The sequence below is a fragment of the Rhodnius prolixus genome, unplaced genomic scaffold (assembly GCF_049639745.1).
Source record: "Rhodnius prolixus isolate KJV_2025 unplaced genomic scaffold, Rpr scaffold_11, whole genome shotgun sequence".
Lineage (NCBI taxonomy): Eukaryota > Metazoa > Arthropoda > Insecta > Hemiptera > Reduviidae > Rhodnius > Rhodnius prolixus.
Window position 1 is genome coordinate 1,204,175 of NW_027411625.1, and position 13,786 is coordinate 1,217,960.

At 32.2% G+C, this 13,786-nt stretch overlaps 1 protein-coding gene across 2 annotated transcripts in view; it reads left to right on the forward strand.

Moving 5' to 3' along the window:
* The window catches only part of SecS (Sec synthetase), a 31,793-nt gene extending 20,419 nt beyond the window's left edge, over positions 1-11,374 (forward strand). For both annotated transcript variants that reach the window (XM_074138002.1, XM_074138000.1), the window contains exons 8-10: positions 5,604-5,789; positions 7,428-7,571; positions 9,326-11,374. In XM_074138002.1, the coding sequence (XP_073994103.1) occupies positions 5,604-5,789; positions 7,428-7,571; positions 9,326-9,594 (599 nt within the window). In that variant the 3' untranslated portion in view covers positions 9,595-11,374. The remainder of the gene's footprint in view (positions 1-5,603; positions 5,790-7,427; positions 7,572-9,325) is intronic.
* The last annotated feature ends 2,412 nt before the right edge of the window (positions 11,375-13,786 follow it).

Consider the following 13,786-nt stretch of genomic DNA (forward strand, 5'->3'; position numbering starts at 1 on the left):
AGTTGCCGAAAATGAGCAAAAACTGCTTTTTCAAAAAATGTTCTTGTTCTTGTTCTTCTTGTTCTTGTTACCTTTTTTGTAAACAACGTAGCGCCTAAACGCGAGAACCGATTTTCATGAATGAGGTATCATTCGATTCGGAATTTTATGTAGATGTGCCTTTTGGGGGTCTCGACGCTGTACATCGAATGGGAGAGGAGTTAGCCCCCTTTATGTAAGGCCCCCTCCAAAATTATTATTACTAATTACTCTGTAAATCTTGGCCCGATTTTGTTAAAATTTGGTAGGATGATAGAGTTAGGGCTCCCCTACGTAACATTAAAGCGACGATCAGCTCTTACACTTGTTAAGGGAAAGTATAGCAATCGTTTCAAATTATCGACACGTGAACCGATTTTCATGAATGAAGTGTCATTCGAATCGAAATTTTGTACAGATTTGCACTTTAAAAGCCTCGACGCTGTGCCTCATAAGGAGGGGAGTTTGCCCCACCCAAGCAAGGCCCTTTCTAAAACTATTATTACCAATATTTCTACAACGCTTAGTCCGATTTTGATAAAATTCAGCTCAAATAAGTGGTTAAAGCTCCTCTACGTGGCTGTGAAGTGCTATCATGCTCTTGCACCTACTAAGAGGAAGTACTGTAATCGTTTAAATTTTAAATGAGTGAACCGATTTAAATCAATGAATTGTCGTTCGATTAAAAAATCATTGCCTCTTTGCCTAGAAGTACTGCAATCGCAGTTTATTTTTCTTACTCCTCTTAAAAGGAAGTACTGAAATCGCAGTTTAATTTTGCTATTAACGTACAAATACCTTCCTATGTTATTCAAAACGCTTTTTCAAAAAAAATTGTTATTGAGTATGGTTTGGGGGACCGCAACTATAATCATTCTTTAAAAAGATCTCTCTAGTAGTAGTTACGGTTCTGACTTAACACTTTATCAGGGTATAATGATAGAATTCCAAATTTAAAAAAATCTGTAAAGCAGATATGTAACTTTGCAAAATAGACAAAAAGGAAAATCTATCCAAAAGGTACAAAAATCTCTTTAACAAAAACTTACAGTTTAAAATGTTAAGTATAAGGGTTGATTAAACGCCAAAAGGTACACAAATCAGCAAGCACCCAACATTTCAATAATTCTTCATTAATATTTAAGTAATTTTACTGCATTAATATTCATTAATATTTTTTAGAATTTATTAGATGTCACAGACCCTTATGCTGGCCACTTCATTTATAATATTTTTTTGTTATAATTATGATAAATCACATATTCGTACATGCATGTTAAAGTAGAAAAAGACAAAGTTCGAGTCGGCTACTGTCTTGAATTCGTCTTACCGAAATATTCGTGAGCACAAATAACACACAGTTATAACAAGTAGATTATTCAACATTTATTGATTTCTCAATTGTAATTCAATTTAGTCCCCCTAATTTTACTTATAGTAAAATACTGGAATAATCAGCTGTCCTAAAAATATGCATATCTTATTCATTTTATATTACATGTATACAACACTGTGGGATGAATACCTAGATTGAGAATCTAATTGAAGAAAACTATATTATTTGCGATAAAGCCAGATAATTATTATTTATTATTATAAACGTTTGACTACTACATAAAATAACAATTACTTTAATCGAAGAATGAACTTAAACCGACGATTTTTATTTAAAAATAAAAATAGATAAATAAAATAAACAAAATCATTGATGTATGTTGGTGGAAGCATTTTTTAAAAAAGATTTTGAATTGTTTATACTCAAAATTTTTTTTTTTTTTATAACGTTTTTCTTTTTAACCAGTAATTAACAATTTGATTATTATAAATAACTAGATATTACAGTCAATCTGCAGTGCTACTTGAAACATATATTTTGTAGACGAAAATGGCCAGCATAAGGGTATGTGACATCTAATAAATTCTAAAAAATATTAATGAATATTAATGCAGTAAAATTACTTAAATATTAATGAAGAATTAATGAAATGTTGGGTGCTTGCTGATTTGTGTACCTTTTGGCGTTTAATCAACCCTTATACTTAACATTTTAAACTGTAAGTTTTTGTTAAAGAGTATAATATTGGATTATAACAATTTGAATTTTATATTAATCGGTGTCTGTAACGCGAGAATAGGATTAGAACAAGATTTAGGTGAACAATACCTGCAGTTAAGTAATAGTCCAGATCTGAATGTCAAAAGAAATTCTGAAGATGTAAAACTGAATAGTGAAGGCCGTACTATTTTAGAGCTATTCGAGAGTTACAATCTTATAGTAATGAATGGAAGATCGGAGGGTGATAGATGCGGAGAGTTAACATTTGTAGGTAAAGTCGGCGCCTCTGTGATAGACATCTGTGCGGTGTCATGGCATATAATGGATAGTGTATCGGATTTTAGAGTCGGTCAACAGTGTTATTCAGACCATATGCCTCTTGAGCTGTTATTAAAAATAAATTTAAATTACAATAAAGTTACGTGCAACCAATTGTTGCCTAAATTACCTTGAGAAAGAGATTGTAAAAATTTGTATAAACAAAATCTAGAGAGGGAAGTTGATAAGTGGGTAACGGAAAAAGAGGAAATAGGTTTGCATGATTTTGAGGATTTAAAAAATTTAATTAAAAATAGCTACCCTATAAAGAATATTAAGTAAAATATAAATAAACCTTATGGTTTGATTTTGAAAACAATAATAAACGGAGTAAAGTATTCAAGTTATTGAATTTGTTTAGGGAATCAAATTCAGAAGTGGTTAAAGTTAAATATTTAAAGGAGGTAAAAGAATATAAAACAATGTGCAGTTAACAGAAAAAAATTATTATAGACATATATTGGTGGGGATTGAACTCTGTAAAGATTGTAATCTTTTTGGCAAAAAGTAAACAAGGTAATAAGAAATAAACATTATACGCGTACAGCTGATATTGAGAACTCTGAATGGGTCAAACATTTTGAGGATTTATATAATATTCCTGTTTATTCTGATCCAGTACACTATGCTGAGCCCTTATTTATTAATGACTATTTGGATAAATGTTTTACTTTGAGCGATCTTAACCGTTTACTTAGTAGATTTAAAGATAATAAAGCACCGGGGTTGGACCGCTTAGTAAATGAGTTTTATAGAAATGCCTCACAGAATTTTAAAATTATCTTAGTCGATCTGTTTAATTCATTTTTTAATCAGGGTAGAGCTCCTAATTGTTTTAAGAAGGCTATAATATTCCCACTATACAAAAAAGGTGACAGTCAAAAAGTAGAAAATTATAGGAGAATTGTATTTATGGATTCAGTCTCTAAAATATATACGGCTCTTCTCGCGGAAAGGTTAAGTGAATCGATGGAAAATAATAACATATTATGTGAGGGGCAGTGCGGCTTTAGAAAGGGGAGGAGCACAGCTGATCACATTTTCACTTTGACGAATTTAGTTGAATACAAGTAGGAGTATTGGCTATAAAAAGATATATACCTTTTTTTAAAAATTTACAGGCAGCATTTGATTCAATAGATAGGGGAGCTCTTTTCTATAAACTATACTGCGAAGGTGTGTCCACTAAATTTATTTCTGCTGTAAAAAGTTTATATGATAGCACCGAGGCCGTGGTTTGGTGTAAAGATGGAGTTATTCCATTCTTTAAAACTAATACGGGGGTGAAACAAGATGGTAATTTAAGCCCAGACTTGTTTAATTTATTTATTAACGACCTGTCTAGTATATTGGGTGGCGGTATCAGCTTTGAGGGTAAACAAATTAATATGCTCGCATATGCCGACGATTAAGTAATAAAGGCAGATAGTGAGCTGACGTTGCAATGTATGATTTCATTTTTATGAAGCAAGAGATACCCTTATCTTGTAAAACCAGGGTATACGAGGCAACTGTTAAAAGCATATTATGCTATGGTGCACAGGCGTGGGGATATCAAAGTTCCGAGGTGTTGGAAAAATTTCAGAGGTTTTCCTGAAAACATTATAACAACTGCCATACTATACACCAAATTATATTTTAAACTCAGAAACCTCATACAATCTAATTCATATTTACACGTTTAAATTGCATGTGGATTATGTTCGGAGAAAATTGAATTATGGTAACAATAGATATTGCACAATGGTGGCAAAGGGGGTTGTAAAGCGCAATATTTCTTTTGTACAAATACTGGACAGAAACAGTAAACATGGTGGGGATGTCTATTGATTTAGAGGCGCCAAATTTAAAAGAGCAGTTAGAAAAAATGATAAATGGGTATATAAATAATAAATAATTATTAAGGTGTAAATCGATTGATCGAGCGGAAGCTGGGACGCATCATGCGTTAAATGGAAAAGACTGGGACAGCCTATGTAAATATGTTAATGTTGCCAGTAGATGTAGAGATTTTTTTGGTTTCTGAGTTTAAGTGTGTAGATCCGGAGACAGCGGAGCACGTTGTTACGCAATGTGATCTTTATAATGATTTGCGCTGTATTATGTGGCGGAGGGTGGGATTCCCGTTCTGCGTAGCTGGAGACGTTTTCCCCTTGTTATTGGAGAACGCGTCGGCATATGCGGCTTTCCGCGAATTCGCGCAGGCGGCCTTTGAGAGGCGAATGACCTCGGTGGTTGGCAGATGATGTCGTGGATCTGGTTGGTTGGCTGGAGCGTGTTGTTGGGGGTTTGGTTTGTGCATGTTTTTCGAGTTTGTGTTGGGTGTGTGCGAGTGTTTGTTTTATTTTATTTGTAATTATGTGATTGTTGTTAATACTTCTATTGTTATTATTATTATTATTATTTTTATGATTTAAGGCGCGTCAACATCTAAGGTTATTGGCGCCCGGAGCTTTTTTCAGTGCACTGCCGGCCTCCGGACAGTGTTCTCTCGTTACAGACAACACTGTCCATCACCGGACAGTGAGCTGTAAGAAGCTCCTAGGAAAAGAAAATCTAAGGGTGAGCAGCTGGATTCGAACCCGGGACCTCCGCGTGGGAGTCCAGTATGCTAGCCTCATAGCTAATCCATTCCCTATATTGTTGTTATTGTTATTGTTGTGGTAATTGTTTGTGGCTGTTGGTTTTGTTGACAAGATCTGTGTGTATTGAGGGGTCATTGCGTGGACGCTTAGTTGAACGGTAGAGGTGGTATATAGAGCGGGTATGAGCTAGCGCTCGGGGACCGCAAAAAAAACGTTTCTAAGTTTAATTATTAAGAAGTCAATGTAATTTTGTTCAATTAGGGTTTTATTTATTTTTTTTTTTTTTTTTAGTGTTCTTATTTCTCTTTATTTATTGTGTTATTTTCTCTTAATCAATTATGTTTATGTTCATTTTATGCAGCTTTTCCTTTCTCTTGTAGTTTTTTTTTTGTTTTTATTTGAGTTATTGAGTTTAGTTTATCAACTTCAGTTTAGTTCAATATAACAACTCCTGGCAGACGGTTACTATACCATGCCTTGCAAGCTTACAGTTTAAATTTTGTAAGTTTATTTTATGTTTATATTTTGTATGTAAATAAAGCTTTCTACTACTACTAATTTTGTTGCAATATTTATAGTTTCCCCTGAAACTATCATATTAGAAAATTTTGCTTTCTATTTTACAGGACGAGCCTCCGCAAGCCCTGTAATCGATGTGTTCATGACTTTACTCTCCCTTGGAAGTAATGGCTATAAAAATTTAATATACGAACGGAAAGAAATGTTTAAATATCTGAAAGAAGAACTTGGAAAAATTGCTGCCAAACATGGAGAACGTATACTTGATACAAGAAATAATCCAATATCTATGGGTAAGTTTCATGTTACTCTTTTTTCATGCCACTAGTGTGTAATTTTTATTTAATTTGGATTACTGCACTTTTCAAAGGTTTCATTATCTTTGTCGTGATTTTGTTAGTTACAGTTTATAAATGGTTTGTTACAAGTGCTCAGATGGTCAAACACCGGGATAGTATGTTGACGAGAGAGCGGTAGATTTCGGTTTAAAAAATTTTTATTAGAAGTGTGACGTCCCAGAACCCATCCTTTAAGTAATTTAAAATGATTTCTTAAAAAAATGATAGGCCTTCGTCTGAGTAGACGGCGCTTTTTTACAAAACAAAAAATGTTCAAGAACTTCAATTTTCTGGCGAAAAGTTTTTCTTCCAGCTCTTAATTTTAGGATTACATTTCGTTCTCCCCGTTGTTAAATTGATGGTAATAGTGCCGTGCAGTTCAATGAAATGTCATTTCAGAGGAAGTGTTCCAAAATTAAAGTATAAAAATTTATGGCCTCTTACATATACATTTAAGTACTGAGTACAAATAAATCATCTGGTATGGGTTTTGAGAAAAATCGCGGAAAGTAGAAAAAACACCAGGAAATTTTCACTTTTTGGTTGTATTATTTTCTAAATCTTGAAAATTTCACTACAACTCATAAAATCACATATTTTATTAAGCCTATTCATAAAACTAAAATGGAACTTTAGGAGGTAGCTGAAAACTTTCCCTCTAAAAGTGCCCTAAGAATAAATATTCCTGGGTAAATTTTTTTTAAAAAAGTTATACTCTACATGTTCGCAATCAGTACGTCAAGTCGAAAGAAAATCGTTGTGGTAATTTATTTTATTTTTCAAGTATTCAGCAAAGTGATACTTCCAGTTGATCGACTTTATCCAAAACCATTCTGTCTTGTCCTCAGTGGCAACGAAATACCAAATTTGAGCTTTCTTAGATTTTTCAGCTTTTGAGTTTTCGTGGATGATCACGCAGACTCCAAGAATTCATCGCGCATTTTCATTTGAGGGGTGTGGACTTCCCGAACTTTTTCCTCTTCATTTAGAACCAGTTTATCAAACGTGAAAGCAACGACGAATTATTTTGAGACAGGTGAAACATTTTAAAATGTTGCCTAAATGCATGATGCACCAAAAATAAAGGTTCTGTTTTTGCTGATGTGAAGAACACAAAAAGCTTTTTAGATTTAGAGTGTAACACAGTTTGAGGATTAGAAATTAGGAGAGATTTGAATTGCCCAGTTATTGAAGCTTAATAAGCTTAATTCGCCTGCAAAGGAAATTTGCTCACCCTCTAAAGAATATTTTTTCTATATAAAATGTATATTTCTCTTATATGAATATGTATATTTCTCTTCAAAATAGCGGCTTTATGTATTTAGTAGCCGCAGTTTGGCCCCCCCCCAAAAAAATTGATAAAGTTGAGCACTTTACTAATTTGCGTGTCTTTTTTTGTCATTTTTTCTTTAACAAGAAAGTTGATAGCTTAAAATTGAAAACATTGGTGCACCAATCGGTGCTAATGACCAAGTTTTCGATGCGCCTGGAGAAAAAAAAAGAAGTGCACCAATCCAAATATCCTAAGTGTATCAGTTCCAGTTGCTCATCCTTTTCCGATTCTTTCATGAAACAAATGATATTCATTTTTAGCAATGACTCTGTCAAGTCTAAATTCTGGAGGTGATAACAAGAGAGTTACTCTACTAGGATCAATGTTGTTCCTTAGATATGTCTCTGGAACACGTTGCATCACTGGCACCGAGCATAAAGATGTTGCATCATACCATTTTGAAGGTAAAAAACAGATCTGTACAAGTAAACTTTCAAATAATTTCCTAGATGGAAAAGTACTAGCCAGTTCAAGCAGGGGCCTAGGCGTCCGGTGGTATTTTCATAGCCAAACCGTCGCACTACACTTACGTTAAATATCATTGCATTATACAGCAGTGCAGACCTAACCATATTTTCAACTGAACCTTAGTTCTCAGTGTTTGATCGGTCATGCACTCCAGGAGAATTGGGCAATTGTTAAATCAGGTCACTGACTGATGATTAATACGTAAATTAATCATTACTCGCGGTAATCAGTGATGAGTGTAGTAACGAGCATCACTTGTGACTACGACTGTGATCACTCGAACGATCACGAATGTGATCAATACATGAGTAACTAGCAAGATGATTAATTTAAAGTCATGATGAAAAGTTAAAACTCCATAGCTCCTTAGATCCCCCAATGGAATCAGTATTACCTGAGAAAAAGATTCAAACCAGTATAATAAACCTAACAACATACTACAAGTGAAACCTCGCTTAGGCAGTCTCAGCACTGAGTACAGAACTGTATTACTCGTATACTCGTGTTGAGCGTTGATACAGAACTGCACTTTCCTTGTGTTTTAATATTTATAAGCTGCATTAATTACGAATACTCTTGTGTATTCTACTCAAAACATTCAGGAAAACCTCCACATAAAACTCCTTTTTTAAATTTTACTATCTGTATATTTCTACAAATGGGGGGTCTAATACTCGTACCCAAAAATAGAATTTGAGAACACTTCTATACCACATCAAACCCTCGTTTACAGCTCAGGGAACTTCACTTGAACTATTCAAATTCATTATATGTTCTTTGGACCACTTTACTCCCCATTAAACCTTTGAACCGACTGGACGCCTCAACGTAGAAAAATCTAGTTTGAACACTCATACGACTTGTGAGCGGTCAATCATGATTAAATTACTTGAATGACGTCTAGACCCAGCAGCTGCTACTTATAAGAAATGCTGCTGTTATTGTGAGGTAGATAAACTTTCTAAATTTATGAGCCAACAAAACCTAAAAGTGTTGGCATTACCCGAAAGGGAATATTTTATTCGCATTATCTGGAATACAAATATACTTATGTTTTAAATCTTTCTGATGTGGGCAAAATGGAAGATTTACTTTAATTGAAAGAGCAGTAGTGGCTAAAATGAGCGTGCTTTTCCTTGTAGCAGTGGACCAAGCGATCCTCATCAAGTGAGATAAAAGTTCACATTTTTATAATTTTACAAGTAATTTGCCAATCTCGAGGGAAAGTAGGTCCAATTTAGGACAAGTACAAAAAGGAGAGTCCCGTAACTAGCATAGAAATACTCGTACATGCAAACGCTGCCAGAAGATTACCTCATTACGCACACTTGATTCAAAATGATAAAGAAAATTGTGATTCTAGATCAGCTGCATTTTAAATTTAGGCTAATATTAACATAGAATATCCTTTTTACAAATTGCCATTGAGTGTTATTTGACATCAAACGTTTTTAATACTTAAAATAAATATTATTTCTCTTTTTTCAATAATTTCCACATTTCCGCTACTTTTTATTTTCTATTTTTCAAAAAATATTTTCCGTAAAAAAACTTTATAATTACACCATGTAGTTTTAAAACAATACAATCATGGTGTGACTTACTAATTAATAATGTGGCTTTCATCACCTTTTCATTGATGAAGAGTAAACCTTATTTCTCTTTTGTTAATTTTCCTGTTGTGATTTAGGTTGGGGTGCACATCATTCTACCTCACCATGTCCCTATCTGACAGCAGCCGCTGGTCTTGGTATGAAAAAATCAGACGTTGATCTATTCGTACATCGGCTAGACAAAGCACTTGGCAAGGTAAAAGGTCGAAGCGCACCTGGTACTCCAACTTCTGTAGAAGAACTTGCTGGTTCAAGAAGAAGAGTACTTAATGGTGAAACGGCAACTGATCAACCATCTTCAGCTTCCACTTCACTAACCTCGTCAAAAGATTCTCTTCGTAAATGATCGTACAAATAGGAGCAGACATTTGGCCGAGCCAATAACGGCCCATGGTCTAGCTCGGAATGAGTGATAATAAATATAAGAAAATGATGGGGGATGATACAAAAATAATAAATAATAAAATTCGCATAGATCTTAAAAAATAAAAAAAATAGTGTTGACATGACTAGTCAACTAACTATGGCAAATAAATATTGATTAGTCATGATCATTTGCTTTTATTGACTGATCAATATTTTACACTTTATTTTCTTCTGTTGTTTTTATTTATTTATTTTTTTCCATGTTATTTGGGACAGATTTTTGACTAGTATAGTTAGGAATCTTATTAAGGTCGATAAACTTGATAAAATACTCAAAATAATTTCTTTTTAATATTAGAGTAGCCATAACATAATTTGAAAAAAAAAACAAACAAACAAAGGCCACCACACCATGGAATCGTTGCAACAGCTAAGAAAAAAAATGAAATAATAAAAGATGGCCTCTACTATCATCATTTACACAAGGGTACAGGGAGGAACAATAAACGTAATTAATACTTAAATAAATATATTTAAAATAATGATAATAATATTATAATAATAATAGTAAATAGAAATAATAATAATTTGTAGAGGGTTGTGTTTTTCTGGACTTTTAGGAAAATTAAACAAACAAAAAATAATTATTACTATAATACCGGATCCAGACTGATTACATTATAGTTTATAAATTAGGCATTTTTTAAATGTTTTAATTTTCTTCTCCCTCTACCCTAATCCAAACTGTGATAGTTAAATATCCCCAACAATCACTTTATTTAGATTAATTAAAAATTTTCATTGCCAACTTTTTTATATTAGTATGAAAATAAAAAAAATAAACATTCTACTAAATCGTAAAATTCCTTGAGTAAGGATTTTAAGAAAGGGAAATTTTTAAAATAGTTCTGATATTAAAGCTTCTTTAATATTTTGATTTTATTTTATTTTTTCAAATGAACAATCTAATTAAAAATGAAATTTTACAAATATTTCCTATACATTTCATTTATTTAACATTTCCTGTAATAATCTTTTTAGTTTTTCAGTTTATCTAAGGGCATAGTTTTTAATGGAATAAAACTATTTTCGTAATTTCATACGTATTATATTTAAAAAAAAAAAAAAATTGATATTTCTGAAATAGTATACATTCCTTTGTTTTTTCCTCATTACAAAATATATAGGCACTAATATTCTCTCTACTTAAAGAAAAAATATTTAATTAAAAATTGTAACTATAAACAAATATTGAGTCCGTATTTATTATTATTTTATTACTATTATTATTATCATTATTATTATTTTTATTTTGTAATAACTAGGCAGAAGTTTTAAAAAAAATGCTAATACTTTGGGAAATTTTTACTCCAAAGGATAATTGCTCTAAAAGAAAATAGGTACTTTTTTTTATTATTATGTGATGCCATGTGTCATAAAAAATTAAAATTAGATTAATAGAATGAAAAAACACAAGTGTAGCCTAAAATTATTATTAAAAAAAAGCAAAAAAAAACGTATTTAGTAAGAGTATAGAGAAAAATATTGCTTTATTCTATGTATTGTTGCTGATTTTCGGGATTTTAAGAATTTAACAAAACGTTTTGTTTTTCTAAAATTTAAATTTATTTTTTTTAAATTTTTATATGTAAAATATGTTAGTTAATTAGTTCTTTCCAGCACTGTCTTTTAAACTTTTAGATTATTTTTGTACATTTTTTTCATTATTTTTTAAACTACTTGACCAATATAGAAACAATTAAAATTCTTGGAAACTCATTCTGTTTTTGGGTCATCTTAAGTTTTAACCCTAAAAGCAGAAAACGACATTACGGTTTCTTTTATTCTTTTGCAGTCTATTGCCTTTTTTTCTCCACTGCTGCTCTCTTTCGATCCCAAATCCTCCTCAAAGATAAGGACTTTTTTGCTCCTTAAGGATCAAAAGTTAGCTCGTAAGTTAGTGCTTGCATTCACCTACTCAGACATAACTCATCTGCATTAGCATAGGTTTGTGTGTTGTCTTTGCACCATGCAGAACAACAGGTCGTTGAATTGTGCAGTAGATGATCCATTTAGTGCTTCGGAAAATGTTCTTATTTCTTAGGATCAGTCGTAAAGCAGCTTAGCATCTATTACCGGCCCAAGCCATACCATTTGTCGTGACCATGTCATAATCAACTCGTCAAAATATTTCCTAGGTATTTACATTTATTTAGAAGCTACTGTTTTTCGATTTTTAAGAATTCCTAGTCACCACTTTCCCCTAGGAGTTTGGGACTACTGTTTTCCTTGCATTTTCCTCTAATCCTTAGTTTCCAAGTTATTATCTTTTTTGGCCTATCTCTTTTTTAATTTTGATCAGATAGGTTGTGTAGAAAATTCAACTTTCAAAAACAGAAAGCCCTTTGTCCTCTGCAAGGGACGATAAGCACTCCTCAATATTAGACTGCCTTCTCATTTTAACATTTAAAAAACCATCTAATACTTGAATATTCATCAGTGTAACCGGATGAATCAAAATGATAAATACCTCTACTCTTTCGAAAGAATAACTGCCAATAATGATACAGAGCAAATATTTGTATCGGTATCTATTCTTTATTATAAATAATAAATCAATACAATGATAATCAAGCATTTCTAATAAAGTGATAAAAATTTCAATAATTCTATGAAAGGTTTCATGTTTTTTTAAGTTGCAAAAATTTCATTTTAGAAATTCCCCAAGCAGAGAGGTCCATTTAAACTTTGAGTTCCCAAGGTAAAACTGTTTTGGTCAGTATTAATTTTCTATGTTAAAAAAATTAAAATAAAAAATCGCTATTGTGCTAATTAAATATCTTGTAAATAATAAGAAATTCAAATCTAAGAGCCGAAATTTAATTTTTAAGGGTTTAGATTTTCTGTATTTTTAATGATCCATATCATTTTCTAAAATAAAATTGCTCTAAATTAAATAAATTATTATATATCTATATAAAATTACATCCTCTTTTTTTTACCGCTAAGTCACTGAAAGCCTTAAATGAATGCTCACGTCAAAAAACAAAAACAAAATACGTACTAAATGTTCTTTTTCTTGAGGAATTTAGTAAAGCAAAAATACCTTTCCTGTTGATATTCAAGTGTACGTGGGTGGTGACTTGTCGAGCTTTTCTTTTTCCCATTTTATATTTTGAATCTTTTATTAGTGTTGTATGTCTTAAAAGTTCGTTTTTATACAACTGACAAATGATCCGACAAGAATGTATGCTTTCTTGAGTGGCTTTGATGTGATACGAAGATACGTTTGAAGCTCGCAGTGTATCTTCTAAGAATAGTGTTCAAAATTCAAAAGTATTCTGATGTAATTGGTTACATAAAAATTGATCTTTAAGTAGACTTATTCAGGAATACTTATTGCACAAGTCTATAATTTACCCCCTCCTCAAGAAAATGTTCTAAAACTAATTTTCTATGAGCAAAAAAAAACAAAACTTAACATTCAAATTAATCATCTATATTCATTTCCCTAGGGTACTGTGGGACACTAACAAAATAATGAAAAAGTGGGACACAAATATTCTTTTAAATCAGAAATGGTTTTAATAGAATTAATTAAATTTGAGTAATGTTTCTTGTTCGTAATTGTAAGAAAAATTAATTTTTCTCTTATTATATACAAAAATCAAGATAGTTTCGCAATAAGGGGGAAATGTTCACTACCTTTAGAAAAGAGGAAGAAGTTGGGCGCTGTGGAGAAAAAGGTGTGTATCTGGAACTGAAACCGTAATTAACACTTTTACTCAAAAACAAGAAACTTTTGGAGAAAGTCTATTGCTATTTCAGAGGAATTTCGAGAACAACAATTTGTAGTAGCTTCGGCCATAATCTCTTCAACTTTATATTCAACACAGCCTTTACGGAATTTTATAAGGATTCATTTTGGATTTTGGGATTTGAACGCGGTGGAGTGCATACTACTCGCCTTCGCCAATCATCTACCCAAATGATCAAATATTCAGTATTTTTTGTGTATATAAAGAGTTGCAAAAAGAGGAAGAAGTTTATAGAATTATACACTCCGGACCAGTTTTCGTGGCCTGAGGAAGGCGAAAATCTTCCGGGGCAATCGTAACTGGAATTTATCTGTGGCGTGCCTCTGCCTAAGCAAAGATCAATTCCGCAAAAGT